The sequence below is a fragment of the Podarcis pityusensis genome (assembly GCF_964106645.2).
Source record: "Podarcis pityusensis genome assembly, chromosome: 3".
In the NCBI taxonomy this organism is placed as follows: domain Eukaryota; kingdom Metazoa; phylum Chordata; class Lepidosauria; order Squamata; family Lacertidae; genus Podarcis; species Podarcis pityusensis.
The window spans coordinates 68,130,722-68,150,396 of record NC_138026.1 but is presented as its reverse complement, the minus strand read 5'-3'; the positions used below and the strand labels follow the sequence as shown (position 1 = coordinate 68,150,396).

The window sequence follows — 19,675 nt, the reverse complement described above, 5'->3', positions numbered from 1 at the left end:
GGAAAACCTGGTTCAGATTGAGAGATGTTCTGTGCCTTATGCTCCCTCATTCCACCAAGCAGTAAATGTTAGAGTTATGAGCATGTGCCCAAATTATTGATACCCCTTTCAGTGTTTGTTGTTGATGTTGTTGTTTTGCATATAACATGTGATATGATATAATTCTGACCCCGTGGGAGATTAGGAGAATAGACAGCAGGAACTACAGTGGTACCTCAGGTTAAGAACTTAATTTGTTCTGGAGGTCCGTTCTTAACCTGAAACTGTTCTTAACCTGAAGCACCACTTTAGCTAATGGGACCTCCCGCTGCCGCTGCGCCGCTGGAGCACAATTTCTGTTCTCATCCTGAAGCAAAGTTCTTAAACCGAGGTACTATTTCTGGGTTAGCAGAGTCTGTAACCTGAAGCGTCTGTAACCTGAAGCGTCTGTAACCCGATGTACCACTGTACTTGGTTTACTGAGTCAGTCTGAGCTGTCCATCGTTTTAGAGACTGCATTGACAGGCCTCCTGTCAGAAAAAGTAGGGAAATGCCATGAAACAAAAATTGCTCAAACTACCACCACCTTGCCACATATAAAAGTGAGAAACTGCACAAAGCACCTTCCACACAATGAAAATATTGTGGAATTATTTAAGATATTTCAGAATAAGTCATCTATAGGGCTTCACAAAACACATCTGGAAGAGCCCGAAGAGTGTTGCTCTGTTTACAAGGTTGTAGAAAAACAAGAGTGCCTCCTGTATAAAATGAATCGCAGTGGCACCTGTTTAAAAATCCCAATTAATTTGCTTGACCGTCTTTGCCAATAATGCCTTCCAAGCTGTTAGATGATTTCATTATGTGTCATATTGTGCCTATAATTCTCTGATTAGAATAAGGTTGCCAGTCTGACCACCCAGTGCAAAGAACAATATTTTATGTCAAGGCATTTAAAAAACAAAAAAAAAAAAACAAAATGAGAAAACAAAAGTAAGCTGTCTGAGAGTTTGAAATCTTGTTCAAAAACAAACCCTCCAAAGATTGCAAATCCACAGGGGGTAATTAAGTAACCATCATGTGCATGCTTGTCACATGCTTGAGTGACAAAAATCTAACATTTATTAAGATATTTTTAGGCTACTATTCACAAAAGATTAGGATTGGGCAGAAAGAAAGCAGGAATAAAATTACTATGTTAAAATACAATGGGGGAAAAATACATCAATAACTTAGAAGGATTGTAATGACTGACCTAGATTGGTTCCCACATAAAACTATTATTTGCTGCTACCCTGCATGCATATTAATGTATCTCAAAAAAACTTAGTGTCTCCATAGAAATAAATACTGTGAATAAAGACAGCCATTGTCTTGCAATACCGTGCACTGAAACTAATGAGCATAACATCAGTGAGGCATGTCTCCTTCCCTGCACACCCAAAGGAATGTACTCAAGATTGGGGAAGTGCTGTGACAGTGGTAGGGCACCTGCTCTACATGGTTAAAGTCCCAGGGGTAACCTCCAGCATCTCCAGGTATGACTGGGAGAGACCCCTGCTTGGAATTATGGAGAGCTGCTTAGTCATTGTAGACAGCACTGGGCTAGAGGGACCAATGCTCTGACTCAGCATAAAGCAGCTTTCTGTGTTGTAGATAGATTAATAGATCGACAGATCTCCCTAGTTTCATAGCTGATGCTTCATTGTGCTTTCAGTGGTGGCTGAGGCCCATTGGGACCAATAGGGTGGAACTCAAGGTGACCAAGGGTAGGTGGAGCCAGAGCAAATGACTTGCAATGCTGACTAATTCTACTTTTGTGAGCAACCTCCTCTGAGTTCTGCAACACTGAGTCTAAGGAGGAGGAAGCTGACAGCCAGTGCTCTGGACTGATAGTAAGTAAGAAGATAGGCAGGTTGAGGGCAGACTGAGGCTGGAGGACCAGTCTCTGTTGCATGGTTTTGAATGCTGATAGATCTTTAATCTCAAAGTCATACCAGATTAAGATGATTTGGTCTATGAAACAGATGACAAACACATTGAAGTTGGGAAAACACAATGTTGGCACATACCACTTAGTTTTACAGATCATTCACTGCTTCCTGGAAGATTTCCTCTGAGTGGAACTCAATAGATTTTAGGATGTCCAAGAAGGAAGCTTTCCTTACCACATTCCCAATGTAGACATTCACAAAGAAGTCTTTGTGAACGTTAAATGAGCAATGAATGTTACAGCCATCTATCTTACTCCTTAAGGAGTTTCAAGATTTGTTTCCTGTGCCATGGCAGCACTGGGTAAGGATGTCTGGTTGACTGTCACCAGGTCATTGTTTTAAAAAAACAAAACCCAACTCTTCTGATTTACAACACCAACACTAAGCCATCCACAAGCAAACTCTGGGAGAATATTTCCTGGAGGATTTTGGTATTCAACTTTATTAATCTCTCTGAGCACATGAGAGTAACGAGTCAACACTGATCAAATCACACAAAGGTGTAAATCAAAGCCTATATGAGCAGTATTGCTTAAACAGTATCACTTAAAGCCGTCCAGAGTGGCTGGGGAAATAATAATAATAATAATAATAATAATAATAATAATAATACAGTAGTATTGAAATGGAAATGCCTGTTTCCAGGACAGTGAAAAGGCCAACAACATTAGGTCTAAAGTGGGTCTCAAAAGTGTCACAAATGGAGAATTCAGCAAGCTTGCCAAGGAATGAAGTCAATCATCTCTTTAAATAATTCATATGTTATTTAAACTGTTATTGGTTGTTTAGAACATATATAAAAGAAACACACTTCATAGATTTGACCAGGTTCACCTCCAAGTGATGGTGATCTACCTTTAGAGTACTAAAGCCTGTATCCTCAGCTTCCATCATCAGCCTGTCCAATATCATTTAATGTCAGGACTAATGGATTTGTCACCTTGGCACAAGGCAAGTGTCCTGAATACAAGGAAAGAAGCTTTGGTCACTCAACAAGTCATCAAAGACTATTCATTTCCAACAAAAAGAACACTTTAAAGATAGCACTTTCTACAGCTGCTTGCGAAAGGATCAAAGGAGCATATTTGAAAGCCTTGGCTGAATTCTCAGGGAGGATATCAAATAGTTTAAAAATTCCTCAGCAGGGTTTTTCTGTCTGTGCAATACAAACAGAAAGAAGAAAGACGCTTGATTTTCCCTTTTCTGTAGCTAGTAATTAGGCCAATGATTTACTTTTCATCGGTGACTTGCACCACTGCAGTTTCTTAAGCCAGAGCAATATTTTACCTCCAGTACTTCTGCTGAGATGAGTTATAGCCTGAGCAGCAACCCTATTATGCTGAAGAATGTCGATGCAATGGAGTGACTTTGATCTTGTGGTGCCACCTTGGACTCCCTAGTGCAAGCATTAAGCTTGTGGCACTCAGATAATCTTACCTCATATATGCCCATTTGACCACTCTGAACTGCAGAACTGGCACTCCTACAGGCATCACATAATACTTGTTTTGCACTTGTAAGAAATCAATAATTTAGTATGGCTTCACCCACAATTTGGAACTCCCTGTCTCTTGATATCAAGCAGGTAACTTTGCTGAACACTTTTTGATGCCTGCTAAAAAACACTTTAGGCAAACCTAGCCAGACATGTAGAAGTTGACATGTGCTTTAATCTGTTTTTAGTTTAACTGTTGGTTTTAATTATATTTTGGATTGCTTAGAATACTTTATCTTTTTAACTTTATCTTTTATTTAAAGATAGTATTTTTATTTAAAATAGTTCATCTTTTTTAACTTTATCTTTTATTGACAATGTGGTTATTTGGGTTTGTTTTTTCTAAACCACCTAGCTGTTCTATTTGTAATCAAGTGGTATATAAATTTCATTATATAAAATAAAAATAAAGCTAATGTTCCAGAGGGTAGCCGAGTTAGGCTGTCACAGGAAAATCAGTGAAGAGTCTTGTGGCATCTTAAAGACCCACAAGTTTCATATGGCCCAATATTATGGATTAGAGTCCTTTTAAGCTTAGCCCATTATAAATTTGTTAGTCTCAAAGACTGCAACTAAAAAGGCAATTCATTCAAGACAAGAGGGCAATGCTATAGTATGCATCACCATGCAATGAGGCTAGAGAGAGTTGTGGGCCATAAATGACCTTTTTGCATCTTTAACTTCCTGTCCTCAAGTATGACTGCTAAGTTGCAAAGTCAGTAGCAGTTCTGGCTCCTTCCTGGGAACATCCAATACCCCAGATTGGATTTAGGAGCACAGCTGATAAAAATGTCCAGGCCAGGAGGACAGGGCAGCTCCCACCACATAGTTCTTCCCCCAGTCAAGTCACTTCAGACGGCTTTGTACTGGTTGGAAAAAGCATATCATTCCATAAACTGGGACACTATCGATTTGTAAGTGACCCCCACCCCCAAACCATGGCCCTTGATGTTTGAGGGACCCATTGGAATGGGGTGGAATAAGACAAATGAGACTTGAGTAGGTCAGGGGAAAATGATTGAAAATCAGGTGCCTCTTTCTGCTAGTGAAAACATCCCCTGTGGATATAACCAAGTGTATTTTTTTGCCTCAATGTCATCAGTGTCAAATTTTAACAGAAATTATTGCAACCAGTTCTGCGATGGTACCATACTCTGGAAAACTGGGGAGGAGGGTAATGAAAAATGTGGAAAACCTGCAGTGTCAAATGGTTCAAGAATTTTATAGACAACTATTCTGCATCACTTTGGTTGGTTCTGATAACAATACGTATTGCCCAATTGTGGGCTTTAGAATGATTATTTTAATTATTATGAATTGGAACTAGCGTCTTTCCATTCATTTGCACCCAGTGCATTGCTGATGTGGGAATATAAATCAGCTCCTTTAATAATGAGAGTTTTAAAAAAATGTGATGGTAATGTGTGAATTTGCTGAATTAAAAGAACAAATATTAAACAATAGTATTTGCAAACAGCTACATGATCTAGTTTTATTCAGCATTGGATACAGACTAGGGCAACTGCCCCGTGTTTCTCCCTATTGCATACTGTTATTCTTGGTTTTATTAATATATAAAGTATTAATTAAAGAGAAACTTAAATCTAAGTACTTTGGTATAATTGAGTTGCAAAGTCAATAAATGAAAGCACATCTATTTTGCATATCCTCTGCTGACTAAAATAAGCCATTGTAAGCTGTTTTTCCGATACTAAAACTAAAACGGGAGAATGAATGCTTGCATGTCTTAAAAAATCCTGCATCTTCCATTATATCTAATTATCTAAAGCTGTTGTAGCTCAAGCTGAACAGAATGACCAGTTAATATATATGGTCAGCTAAGTACATTTGATCAATAGGATGATCAGTATATATGACCATGAAGTGCAATTATCAGCTATAATATCTTGAGGTCTAAGCAACTTGATGTCATAGATCTGCTAAGTGTAATTATTGACAATAAAACAGCCCAATCAATTTAATAAAAATAGGTCATTTCAGCATAACTGAACTTTTTGGGTCAATTTCTGGCCAATGCATCATACTAGAAAACTTTGCTAATTGTACAGCAGAATCAGGGAGTGGAAATTGGTTCTCTCTTCTTAAAGGTTCAAGAATCCAATCTAGAGAGCCTGTGTCAGAAAAAGAGAAGCAACAATTTCACGGAGCATGCATTTATGCTCTCTGAGCCAAATAGGATCCATGCCCTGAATAGCTGAAGGTGGCTTGCATCAGCAACCATCATGCTTAGGCAGGTGCAAGAAGCCCTATGCCCTGGCAGAGCCCACCACTGACACCATGGACCCTCTACAGCCCACCCCCTCCTTGATTTCCAAAAGCTTGGAAAGGCCTCCCATTGTTTTTTCTAGTTCAGGACTCTGAACAATGAACAGGTAGGGAATTCCATTTCTCACTGTTTCCCTACTGTAGTCCAGGCATTACTTACTTTAATATTGCATTATTGTAAGATAAAGGTAAAGGACCCCTGGATGGTTAAGTTCAGTCAAAGGCAACTATGGGGTTGTGGTGCTCATCTCGCTTTTAGGCCGAGGGTGCTGGTATTTGTCCACAGACAGCTTTCCGGCTCATGTGGCCAGCAGGACTAAACCACTTCTGGCACAACGGAACACCGTGATGAAAACCAGAGTGCACGGAAACACTGTTTACCTTCCCTCCGCAGTGGTACCTATTTATCTACTTGCACTGGTGTGCTTTCAAACTGCTAGGTTGGCAGGAGCTGGGACAGAGCAACGGGAGCTCACTCCATCGTGGGGATTCGAACTGTTGACCTTCTGGTTGGCAAGCCCAAGAGGCTCAGTGGTTTAGACCACAGCTCCACCCGCGGCCTTATTGCATTATTGTAACACATTCTAAGTAGGGCTTTCTTTGCACTTTCCTTGGAAACCTAGTTAGTTAAGGAATATGCAGCACAATTACTGACAGGAGTGACACCCTGTCAGCATATTACACACCCTGCTCAGAGAGCTGCACTGGCTTCTGTTTCATTAGTGGGCTAAATTCAATTTATTAGTATGGCTCATGGGCCATAAGTTTCCAGCCCCTGTTGAAAAGATGGAAACCTGCATTCTCTTCTCCGTCAGTCGGGCGGTGGAGTGTTTGGCAAGCACTCCTCCTCTTTGCTTAGGAATTTTGGGTATATTGCCCGCCTTAGCATCCTCTTTGAAGGCAAGGTGGAGATGGACTGAAATAACATAGTGCCTGCAGTGGTTTCCATCAGAAATTTAAAGCTTATATATGCATTAAAACTTCTCTTTATATGATCCCCAACAGGCTTGGAAGTGGGTCTTATGCCCTGTGATATTGTACATCTGTGAAAGAATTATTCGGCTCTGGAGGTTTCAGCAAGAGGTTGTCGTTACAAAGGTGTGTATGTCGTATCAGCTTTATTATCTGTATTAAAATAAAAATGTATGGTTATATTGCTTCATCAGTAGAAAGTTCTGTATTCAATATTTTGTTGGTGTTTTGCACATTCTGTTCGTGGGTTCATTTTCATTACCATATACATGAGCATTTCAATATTGCCTTACTGTTAAGAAAAAAGTTTTCCTGCAACGGCAAGTCGGAAATTGAACTGCAAGGTATGCAACATCATCACCATGTGAAAAATATGGAGGCGCTGTGGCCAGCAAAAAGTCATGCAACCAGGTGCAAATGGTAGCTAATATTTGCCCATTGAAAATCGGCTGAGTCACATCTATTATTACACTCCTTGTTGATGCACAGGACTATTTTGGGGTTGCCATTCAGTGGTAGAGCCTCTGCTTTGCATGCAGGTTCAATCCCCAGCATCTCTAGGTTGGGCTGTGTGAGTTCCATGAGTTCCTTGCCTGAAACCCTGGAAAGAGCCACTCCTGGTCAGTGTACACAATACTGAACTAGATGGACTTGGTATAAGAAAGCTCCTTAGGTTCATAGATATATTGTGTGCTGATTGTCATTTGACTGTGGCTTAGGTGGTGTCTCATTCCTCTGGAGTTCTGGAGCTTCATATGAAAAAACGTGGCTTTAAGATGGAGGCTGGTCAGTATATCTTTCTCCAGTGCCCCGCTATCTCACAGATGGAATGGCACCCATTCACTCTCACTTCAGCCCCAGAAGACGACTTTTTCAGTGTACACATAAGGTCAGTCGGGGATTGGACAGAAGCCCTTTTCAGCGCCTTTGGAGCAGAGGAGAAAACCTTTAAGGAGCCCTGGAAGCTGCCAAGGTTTGATAACTAACTGCACTGTTGCATACTTGTCATTTTGTTTTGATTAACTAACAATTTGTGAAGGGGTTCCCCCCCTCCCTCATATCGAAACAGAGTATAAATTATAATTATAGATGTAGTAAAACACAGCATTCTCGAAGTCTCACTGGCAGGAGGAAAAAAACCCCATATATTAATGTTTTCCTTCAGGAGGACTGCTTAAATCATGCTACTTGGAAAAGATATTGAATATTATTTGATATGCCCATGATCCAGCCAACACTAAGCACTTTGACATTCCATGGTTTTCAGTAGGAAAGCTAAGCAACTGTTTAAGTCTGCAACTGTAAGGTTCATAAAGTGCTTCACTTATAGGGGAAGGGACAGGTTTCGGGGGAGAGCAGGGGGCTTAATGAAATCCACAGATCCTACCTCCCAATTTTAGCAAAATCATGTCCCTCCATAGTTTTCTAAAAAACAGTATCACAAAGGCAATGCCTCCTTCCCCTGTAATTCAAGTACTGGGAGTAAGTCCATTGAACTCCATAGCATTTACTTCTGAGTAAATATGTATGCTTACCACTATGCTGAATGGGAAGGGAGAGGATAGATATTTTAACTAAAAATCAGAAATGTTTGTTTTTGCTGCAATGCCTATAAATAACCAAAGGATAAAAGAGATAAAAATAAATTACCCCCGGATTGGAAGTAAAACTTTTTGAATCTACTCTGGCTCTATAGCCAGTTCTTATTTGCTTGTTAGCATACTTGCAATTTTTTTTCCAGCTTTGCCATAAACTTTCTTCATTCTTCCTAATCATTATAAAATAGTACCAGCAACTTAACAGGGTATCTGGGACAAGGCAATCTTTGCAGCGGGTGCTGGATGCTGTCATTTTTGTTCTCAGGAAGTTGTTCACAAATCTATCTTCTTCCCGTCTGCTTGCAGCTTCCTAAAAGTTGGCACATGTCATGAGACCTGACGCGATATCATGATTCATAAAACCCCCACCAGTCAGGGATACCTTCTGAACTGAGGTGCAGTCTAGAGAAAGTTAAAGGTGCCTAAGGACCCCTGATAGGAAATGACCAGGTTCCAGTGTAGAAAAGGGACTGGAACTCAGAGAACAAGGTTTGCAAGGAGGCCTTGGACATCTCTTGTTAAAGGTATCAGGTAAAAGGTGGAGGCAAAGATGACCTCCGCCTGAGATCCTAAAGAGCTTCTGCCGGTCAGATTGGATTGGGGTGGGGATCCTTCTTCAGGCCTCCTTCCCTCATGGACAGCCTCCTGAGTAGGGTGGAAGGACCAGCCAGTTTTGGTTCTCTCGATTTCTCATTTTTCCAATCTTTTTTTAAGAACAAAAAACAAAAAACCACAGACATCTTTACTGAAAGTTAGAAATGGTTTCTCTTTTTTGTTTTCTCTCTTTTATTTATGTCTCACCCTGTTTAGTGGACATATAATTATGTATTTCTCCATGTTCCAATCTTAAATTCAGCTCTCTGCATTTCTGCAGCAACCTGTAGAAAATCCCTTAGCATTTTAGCATTAATATCTCCTAATAAACACATTTTTCCATGCAGTTTTGACTCATGGACCCATTCTTGCAAACAATCCCCACCTAATATAATGCGTTTTGTATGTTATTTTCATAGATATCTTCATTTTTATGCAGACTTTTCCCTAATATATGCATTGATGAGTTGGAGAACTGCAAAATTTGGATAAGTGAGAATTCCAAAGGCTGTTTGCATTTTGTTTTGGAAAGTGTGAGGCTGATAGATTTGGCTTTAAACGCATAATGAATCAAATTCCCCCGCCATCCCTGTTCCTGGGGGCCACATGCATGTAGTGGGTGGGGTCAGAGCAAATGTAGATGGAGCAACAGGTATGACTCTTACCCTTGTACAGTAAACATCAGAGATTTTGACATAGTGTCGCATTCCCCTCCCCACACCCAAATCTTTCTGTCATCCTTTCAGGCTAGCGAGAGGCCTAATTATAGTTCAGGGAAGCATTTCAACCAGGCAAAAAGCTCTTGCAAAAGGTAAAGGGACCCCTGACCATTAGGTCCAGTCGTGACCGACTCTGGGGTTGCGGCGCTTATCTCGCTTTATTGGCCGAGGGAGCCAGTGTACAGCTTCCGGGCCATGTGGCCAGCAAGACTAAGCCGCTTCTGGCGAACCAGAGCAGCGCACGGAAACACCGTTTACCTTCCCGCTGGAGCAGTACCTATTTATCTACTTGCATTTTGACGTGCTTACAAACTGCTAGGTTGGCAGGAGCAGGGACCGAGCAACAGGAGCTCACCCCATCGCGGGGATTCGAACCGCCGACCTTCTGATCGGCAAGTCCTAGGCTCTGTGGTTTAACCCACAGCGCCACCCGCGTCCCTTTAAAAAGCTCTTGAGGAGGGCACAAAACAGGGCCATTGGGGCTGTAGCCTGAGACTAGAGCTGGCTTCCTCAACCTTGGCCCTCCCCTCCAGATGTTTTGAGACTACAATTCCCATCATCCCTGACCACTGGCCCTGCTAGCTAGGGATCATGGGAGTTGTAGGCCAAAAACTTCTGGAGGGCCGAGGTTGAGGAAGCCTGGACTAGAGTGTGTGTGGATTGGGAAGGAATTAAGTTTAGGAAGAGGGCCTGGAAAATGGCAAGGCCTGCTGTTCTCCAGCCTTGGATTAGACAATGCTGGGCTAGCTGAGCAAATAGTCTAAGATAGTATAAAGCAGCTTCCTGTGTATGATTAACTATCCTTAACTTCTTCTTTTTAACCAGATTGCCCCTGAGAGGATTAAAATATAAACCCTATATATTAAATCCAAATCCTGAATTTTAAGTCTTCTGAGTTTATGTCACTAAACCACTTTTTATCCAATGAATCAGGGATTAGGTCTTCAAAATATCCTCAAAGTAGAATAGATGTTAGATGATTTTAAGCATGGCATTTAAGAAAGAACAATGGACAGTCGGGCACCAGTTGTGTGCATTCAAGAGCAAGTGGCTTCGTAGGAAAAAGACTTATCTAGCCAGGAGGACTGAGAAGCAGTGTAAGAGAAGAAGGAATCTCCCTTCCTGAATTGGTGGCAAGCTCATTTTGCTCTGAATGCTCCTTTTAATGCAGACATTTTCATATATTTATGAATTACATGCTAATATATCTAATTCTATCCCCACCCTCACATTTTTCATTCCTTCACCGCATAGCATAGCAAGAAGTTTTCAAACTGATTAAAAACATTCCAAAATTAAATCAGTTCCTCTGTGCCTTGATTTGCACACTATGGAAAATAAGACTTTTAAAGCAGGATGCTTTTTTTCTTAAATCATAATTAAATATGCAAATACTCTCACTAAATTTGGCCATGCAATTAAGTCACTAATCAGATTGCCGGAATCCTTAAAATTGCAATTGCATGCTTAAATAAAATGGCCAGAGCCCTTATGCACATAGCCCTCCTGCTCTCTTCTGCTAAATAGTTTATTTGATAGCAAAGCAGCACCCATGGAAAACTGTGCCCTTCTTGTTGTAACAAATATAACCAAGTCATCATCTTGGAACGATTCTATTTTGTCCTTTAACATATTTTATTTATGTATTTATTAAAAATTATATCCCACCATTCTTCCATTTACCCATGACAGTTAGTAATCCGTATATTAAAATAGCAGGTACAGTGGTACCTTGGTTCTCAAACTTAATCCATTCCAGAAGTCTGTTCCAAAACCAAAGTGTTCCAAAACCAAGGCACGTTTTCCCATAGAAAGTAATGCAAAATGGACTAATTTTTTCCAGACTTTTAAAAACAACCCCTAAAACAGCAATATAACATGAATTTTGCTATCTAACGAGACTATTGATCCACAAAATGAAAGCAATAATCAATGTACTGTACTATAAAATAAATAAGACAGTATTGTAGATGATAAAAATTAAAATTAACTTTTTTTTCTTACCTGCACTGATGATAGTCATTGTTTAGATAGGGTTTTTTTTTATTCATTTCCACAGACACACAATCAATTAATCAGTAGCTGAACTGGGTTCCACACAGTCACAAAAACAAATTAACCAAAAAACCTCAAAAACAAAACCACAAAATAAATAGCAAAAACAAAAGCGCCCAACTTAATCCGTTCCAGAAGTCCATTAGACTTCCGAAATATTCAAAAACCAAGACGCAGCTTCTGATTGGCGCAAGTGACCAGGAAACAATAGCCGACAATCGTATTGGATGTTCAGCTTCCGAAAAACATTCAGAAACTGGAACACTTACTTCGGTTTTTCGGCATTTGAGAACCAAGGCATTTGAATACCAAGGTGTTTGAGAACCAAGGTACCACTGTATTAGAAAAATAAAATCAACATAAACTTAAATCAACAAAAAGAAAACTCTGAACAGTGGCAGACTTCTAATTTTAGCTGAGTGTTTCTTGTTACAGACTAGCTGTGGATGGGCCCTTTGGAGCAGCAGCAACAGATGCGTTTCAGTATCAAATTAGTGTCTGCATTGCAGCAGGAATAGGAGTCACTCCTTTTGCTTCCATTCTGAAATCGATTTGGTATAAGTGCTGTAATCTAAGCACAGGACTGAGACTGGAAAAGGTAATCAGTATTGTGGTTACATATTTCATTTGCAAATATGCTTTGCATCCCTTGCTCATTTGGGGGATCATTTCAGTAAATAACCATCATGGTTGTACTAGCCACTTGCCTTCCAGCTAATTCTGTTAACTTGTGGCATTCTGTGTAAGGGAGGAAAAGCTGCCTGGCTTTTTCCTAGGCAAATCCTATCTGTAGCTGCTTATTCTTACCTTTGTTCAACATTTAGCTAAATGGCCCATAGTATTAAGATTCTTTGGGAGAAGCCATGACTGTGGTGTGATGCTGCTTTAAATGCATAGCGCAGATGGGGCCTTGAACTCTGCATAAATACATTAGAAGAAGACGAAGAGTTTGGATTTGATATCCCGCCTTTCACTCCCCTTCAGGAGTCTCAAAGCGGCTAACATTCTCCTTTCCCTTCCTCCCCCACAACAAACACTCTGTGAGGTGAGTGGGGCTGAGAGACTTCAAAGAAGTGTGACTGGCCCAAGGTCACCCAGCAGCTGCATGTGGAGGAGCGGAGACGCGAACCCAGTTCCCCAGATTACGTGACTACCGCTCTTAACCACTACACCACACTGATTCTAGATATTCTAGAAGTCTGGACTATATTTCACCCAATAGAACATATGTATTGATTATGACTTGAACTTCATAGCATAGTAAAAAAAAAAAAAGGTAAACAGACTTCATTTTGTGGGGACCATGTTGCATTATCTTCCTTCTCTGATGTACACTATATTGGTCAGTTTGGTGATATAACCCATATCCTATTTTCATGCTAACCATTCCCCCACTGGGGTGGGAATTAGCTTTATTTGATTCCTGAAATATGGTTGTATGGCCTGCATTTAGTAATATCTAGTGGCTGGATTGTTGTTGTTTAACTGTGTCAGTTGGTATTCATGATGCCAAAGTGCTGGTGCCCTGCTAGTGATAGGGGTTGAGGTGAATTATTAATTCATTTCCATTCCTCCCCACTTTTTTCCAGTTCTGCATGTGTTCCACAAACAAGGTACCGGTAATGCGTTGAGGGCAGGTGTCTGGCCCTTGTAAAAATGCTGTGAGGTGTGTCACTGAAACTCCCATTTTACTGACAGAAAACTGATAGTAATTGTACATGAACTCATTATGAAAATTAAGTCTAAAAAGAGGTGCAATGTAGCAGCTAAGTGTGTGAGATGTAGTCCAGGAAGCTCCTAGTTTAAATGTTACTTCAGATGTGACTCATTAGGTGGACTTAGTTAAGCCACTCTTCTCAGCCATCTGCAATATGGATAAAAATAAAGATCTACCTCAGTGGGTTGTTGTAAGAATTACTGAGGTAAAGGATGTGAAGTGCTTTGAACACTTAAGAAGTGCTATAGAAATGTTGGTTACTATTCTTATATTGATTGCCAAAACTTGCCAAATTTTTATATTAGTTGCCAGAGCATCCTGGCTTGTCAGATATTTGAACCAAATCTCCCTGGTCCAAGTCCCTCGTGCTGTCATATTACTGGAAACAGTTTAGATGGAGCATTAAGAATGTCTACATCTCAGTGCCTTAGAGGCAGTGGCTGTGATTTTCAAAAATCCGTTTAAACTGTATATGAATGACTGCTGGAGTATGTTTAAAAACTCTACATCGTCAATGCTGGATAGAAAATCAAGTATAAATTTACACCTGAGCACAGTAGCCAGCTATAAGATTAGCTACTTATCTCCAAATAAATAATTTAAGAGCCATATAGGACGCCCGATGAAAGCTTGCACTTTGTTGAATTGTTTTACTTTCCCTTGACAGGTTTATTTCTATTGGATTTGCCGAGATCCATCTGCCTTTGAGTGGTTTGCTGATCTCCTGTGCTTGCTGGAAGCACAAATGGCTGAGAAAGGGAAAGCCCATTTTCTAAGCTATCACATATTTCTTACTGGCTGGGATGAAAGTCAGGTATAAATGAAATCTTATGGGACTGAGTTACTGAATCTTACTTTTCCAGGACTGCAGCCTAAGGAACAGTAATCAAATGAATGCCTAATCACATAAAGCGTAGCTTCCTTAGAGTGAATAGTTGTAACATTTGTCTTTTGAAAGTATTCATTCCAACTATATTTACCACGGTAGTCCCAGGTACACCACTTGATGCCAGGTTCTCTGCAGATGCAGGAGCACCCAAGCCCTGGCAGATTGGCAGCCAGATCTGCAACCGCTCCCCAAGTCCTCTTCTCTTTAGTTCTTCTCTTGCTCTTTCCTCTCCCTCCTTGCAGCTTTCCTTTCCCCCTTGACTCTGCCTGCTCCCAACCCCTTATGGCAGTGCCACCCTGTCCACTAAATTTCTGTTTATGGCACTTCACAATTTCTCCCACAACTTGTACATTTGTCTCTACTAACTATTTTGGTTAACTGAAACAGGAAGGCACTGGGGACGGATTTGGGGTTATCTTTCAGGAGTTTGATGACCAGGGCAAGTACTGTGCAGTCTGCTACACAAATTGATGCCACTGTGATAATAAAGAAAGGAATGCAAGGTTGGAAGCAAGGGTTAAGGGGTATGAATATGCAGCTGGGAGATGGGGAAAGAGAAGAGGGAAGGGAGGCATAGCTACAGAATTCCATTATCTCTTGCTGACCTTGAGCAGATGCTGCATAATGTATGTAGCTTAGCTACCCATGTGAATCTGCTTGCTAATGTGGAAAGTCTGCATGCCAGCACCACATGCCACTCATGAGATTGGGCAGGTCCACAATGGATGCCGATTACAGAAACATCCACAGAATGTTAACATTTAGAGCAACAATACCACGGTCATAACTAATGAAGATGTCTTATGAACTGTAGAGTTGGGACCACAAGGGTCATGTATAGTCCAACTCCCTGCAATGCAGGAATCTTTTGCCCAATGCGGGGATCGAACCCATGACCCTGAGATTAAGAGTATCATGCTCTACTGACTGAGCTATCCCAGGAGAATATGAACTTGGAATATAAATCCCATCAGCCCAGCCAACATGGTCAGTGGTCATTTGGAGGGCATCCCTGATCTAGACTTTTGAGTGCCTCTTTTAGTCTGTCCCTCCATATTTTAGGATTATAGCCTTTCCTTTTTTACTTGAAGGTGATGTTAAACTTGCTGGTTCTCAAATAATTACCTTTTGGTTCTCAACAATACAGGCTACTCATATTGCCTTACATTATGATGAAAAGTTGGATGTAATTACTGGTTTGAAACAAAAGACCTTCTATGGACGACCAAACTGGGACACAGAATTCAAACATATAGCAGAAAATCATCCTAGGTAAGGCAAATTAGCAAGTAATGTCATTATACTGCATTTTCCCCAGCGAGCTAGGTAGGGAAGAAAAATTGTACCACTTTATCAATAACACTTTCAATAATAATTTGAGCTGAGTTCTTATGCTGAAAGCATCTTTATGTGTAATAAAACTTTAGATGAAGAAATCTTGGATAGACAATGCCAATAAAATCTAATTTTTGGACAGGAGAATCTAATATTTGAAGTATTAAAATATCTTGGCATTTGTCCAGCTATAATTGAAAGACACAATCCAATTATTGTTCAGCACAAAGGACAAAGTAACACTAATTTCCCTTGAAAATGGTTATTAAAGAGATAAACAGTGAGGCCTTTTTCTTACGATGTCAAGGATGTGTTTGTTCCCCAACATAATTGGCTGTGGATGTAAAGACAATGCTCTTATGTTATTAGTTCATCTCAGCTTGAAAGGTCTAAGTTGAACTCCAGAGTTTTGCTAAGAAAAGCTTAGAAAAGGCTTATTTGTTCCCAGTAGCCTCTGAAGCAGTCACTGCAGCTTATTTTGTCTTCATCACCCAGAAAAAGGACATAAACAAAAATATTTTGTGGTTTCTTAACAGCAGTAGGGGTGTGGGAGAAATTCAATTCAGTTTGCATTTAAAGGTGAATCTATGTAATCTGAAACGGTGTGTATACCAAAATGCAGCCATCATTTGAAATTTGCATTTCTTCAAATTTTGCAATCTAGTTCTCCAAGTAATTTATACAGTTTGCATGAATATGCATATACTAATGAAAGTAACGTGAAAAGTGCATTATCTTAGGGCAGATTGCTTTGCAAAAATGTGTATATTAGGCAGAATTATATACAAGCATGTGTATACAAGCAATACAGTATTAGGAGAAATTCACACTAAAATGCTGGTGAATTTTCATGAAAATGTTTTCTTTAATTACAAGCTGTTGTGGAAATGTGGAGAAGTGAATGTAAGACTGGAAGAACTAGAAATTGAAATTGACAGACCCATCAGTCCCTGTTTAGCAGTGCCCACTATTTACCTGCCAGTTGATTACTCAGCTATAAGCACTACTGAGACAAGTGAACCTTACTTCCAAGTAAGGATTCAAATGGAATCTATCCAGTGGACTACCTAATCCAGAGATGCCTAACCATTTACTTGGGAGGCCACATGAAATCAGCTGTGATACACAAACATGACAGAATATAAAGTCTTTGTTTTCAAGTCCATATAGTTCATGCTTTAAAAGATTTTTTTCCTATAAAATGTTTGATGCATGTTTAGCCCTATGACCCTTTTCAAAGGGTGACTTTCAGAAACAGACAAAAAAGCTCCAGGGCAGTGCAAACTTCATCTTGCCATTCAGTGTTCTGACAGCATCCCCCAAATAATGGTCATGAAGCTGGAAACATATTTCCCATGCTATGTAATAAAGTTGGCATTACATATTATTATTCCCCCCTTTCTTTCCTTCTGAAATTAATCTGGGTATCTTGCTTTTCTTGGCAGCAATAACATTGGTGTTTTCTTCTGCGGACCTAAATCTCTGTCTCAAACCCTTCGAAAGAAGTGCAGCTGGTATTCCTCTGCTGATCCAAGAGGTGTTCAGTTTTACTACAACAAAGAAAGTTTCTAGAATCTAGACCCCTTTTGGAAACGGTAGCTGACAGCTCTGTTTGGTGTATTTTTCTTTTTCTTTCTTGATTTGGTGGAATTATGCCATCTTGAAACAGAGCATTTAGCATTCTGTGTTTAGTACAGGAATTTACTTTGTCCATAAATTGCAACCCGAGATTGCTTAGAGTGAGGGTGATGCTTTAAAAACAACAGCACAGTAGTGGAGGGAAGTTCTCACCAGCTCAGTAGTCCCACGTATTCTGAGTTAGACAAGTGCTAAGCAAACAGGTCACCTGAAAAACAATCTTCCCCTCTCCTCTATGAGCATTAGGATTAGCAAATGGGACGTGGCTGTTTTTCTATCAGCTTATGGTAACCTGGAGGTGGGGTATTTCAGTGGCAGCACGAGTGTTGTAAAATGCCCTCCCTGCTGAAATATGAGAGGTCCCAGAAGTACCTGTTTAGGCAAGCGTTCCTCTGAACTTGATTTTTTTTTTTTTAACTGCTTCAGTTGTTGTGCTTTTTAACTGGCTTGTTTTATTGTATATTTTCATTAGGGATGTTTAAATGCTCTGGTGGAATTGTTATTGTGTATTTTAATTATGTTTAAATTTTATAATTGATTTTATAGCTGTAAACCACTTAGAAGCCATTTTTGCATATAAGCGTTATATAAATCAATAAACAACAGCAACAACAACAATAATAATACATATAAATGCTAATACATTTAGATCATGCTTAGAATAAAAAAGTGATGGGCAGAACCTCAGTTCTCCAGTCCCACCATCTAGGCACAGCACATTAACAACAACAACAACAATTGTACTCCATTTGGTGGTCTGGATGAGAATCGGGTTTGTGTGGTAGTGAAGATACAACATGTGTTACTATTGTGCAGTTTTTATAGGAACAAAAGAACCAGACCTATCTGTCCTGTAAGGTCTTCTGTAGAGTGATATAGCCTTCTTGGTCATAGATACACAATCTCATGAAACTGAATCAGTTACAAATCTTTATAGCGTGGAACACAAAGCTTGCAAGCTCAGAATTATTAAGGAGCACTGGGTCTAAGTTTTTCTGAACCTTGTTTGATCTTTAACAATGAAAATGTATTGTTCAAGGCTTCCCTGCATCCCCCCGCCCTTTATTATGTATTTCTTTACAGCATTTATATCCTGCCCTTTAGCCAAAAAGGCTCTCAGCACTGCTTACAGAAATCAGTTTCAGGTCCTTCCCCTCAGGCTCATAATCTACAAAGACATAACACACGAGGAGGGGAGCAAGCTTGTCACACAAGATAGGGTTGCCATATCTTGAAGAGCAAAAAAGAGGACAGCCTGAGCCAGTGCAAGCCTGAGGTGGGAAAGAGGTGTGTGGGTGCCTGAAATGCCTGAGCCCCCAACCCCCACCCCCAAACCAGACATTTCCTTTAAACTGTAAAAATCTGCCCAGATGAGTATGTTGGCGCTCAAAAAGAGGACATGTCCGGGTTTCCCCAGATGTATGGCAACCCTACACAAGAGCTCCAAATCTGCTTTAATTGCACAACCTGAATGTGCCTGGTATGTGATTGAATGCCACCTGAAAATAGTAACAGTCTGGAAGTGCCCCTAGATCCAGATTAGTTACCTTCTATGCTTTCAGACTGTTCTGCTCCCCCTTTTCTCTCTACCTGATTCAACTCCATCTGTTTTTAGATTCCAGCTGAGATCGTAACATTTTTCCTACTCAGGTGCTTTGCTACTTCCCTCCTCTCCCTGTAAGTTCTGTTTTTCTTTACTCTGGTCATTGGTAAACCATTAAGAATATGTATTTGAAACCTGACACTCACATACTTCATGGTGAAGTTTCCAAAAAGTGTGGGGGAGGGGAGAATCCATAAAAACTCCAAAGAATTAGCACATAAATAGCAGTAGATTTGTTCGGCAGTAAACAAAAGAAAGGCATTGCGGTTGTACTGAGGTGTAAAATACGGATCAAGGGGATCAGGTAATGCGTTTACTGATCCACGCAATAAAACCTGAAGTGCAAAACATCCCATGTGTGTCACCAGATGAACAAGACAAATGACAACATTATACATACATGCACGTACAAGGCAGTGGTAAAACACTAAAAAAACACAAAAACCCAGTGAGAGTATACAGAGCAAGAAACCCTGCATATTACTGAACGCTACAGTTATAGTTTATAATCTTCTGTTTGGGGACCGAATTTGTATGGAAAGCTTGCTATAAAAGGCGCAGTTGTACTATGATTGAGTTTAAGGCTGTATATCTTTATTTCCAAATAGTTTTAAAAGATGTGGTTTTTCTTCTTCTTTCCCCTCTGTATGAAATGATTAATGTGGGGCATTGGCAGGAGCCACAGAGTAAGTGATGAATGAATCTCCGTGGTGGTTTGCCTGGAGGCTTCCCTTCGTCTCAGTGTTGTACTGAACCTCAGAGAAACTTGACACATTAAAAATATAAATTTCATAGAGAAAG

At 40.1% G+C, this 19,675-nt stretch overlaps 1 protein-coding gene across 1 annotated transcript in view; it reads left to right on the top strand.

Moving 5' to 3' along the window:
• Positions 1-19,446, top strand: part of NOX3 (NADPH oxidase 3) — a 29,223-nt gene extending 9,777 nt beyond the window's left edge. The window contains exons 8-14 of the mRNA XM_080998385.1: positions 6,760-6,852; positions 7,446-7,699; positions 12,128-12,290; positions 14,077-14,223; positions 15,446-15,570; positions 17,079-17,228; positions 17,305-19,446. Coding sequence (XP_080854511.1) covers positions 6,760-6,852; positions 7,446-7,699; positions 12,128-12,290; positions 14,077-14,223; positions 15,446-15,570; positions 17,079-17,205 — 909 coding nt within the window. The 3' untranslated portion in view covers positions 17,206-17,228; positions 17,305-19,446. The remainder of the gene's footprint in view (positions 1-6,759; positions 6,853-7,445; positions 7,700-12,127; positions 12,291-14,076; positions 14,224-15,445; positions 15,571-17,078; positions 17,229-17,304) is intronic.
• Positions 19,447-19,675: the final 229 nt, after the last annotated feature.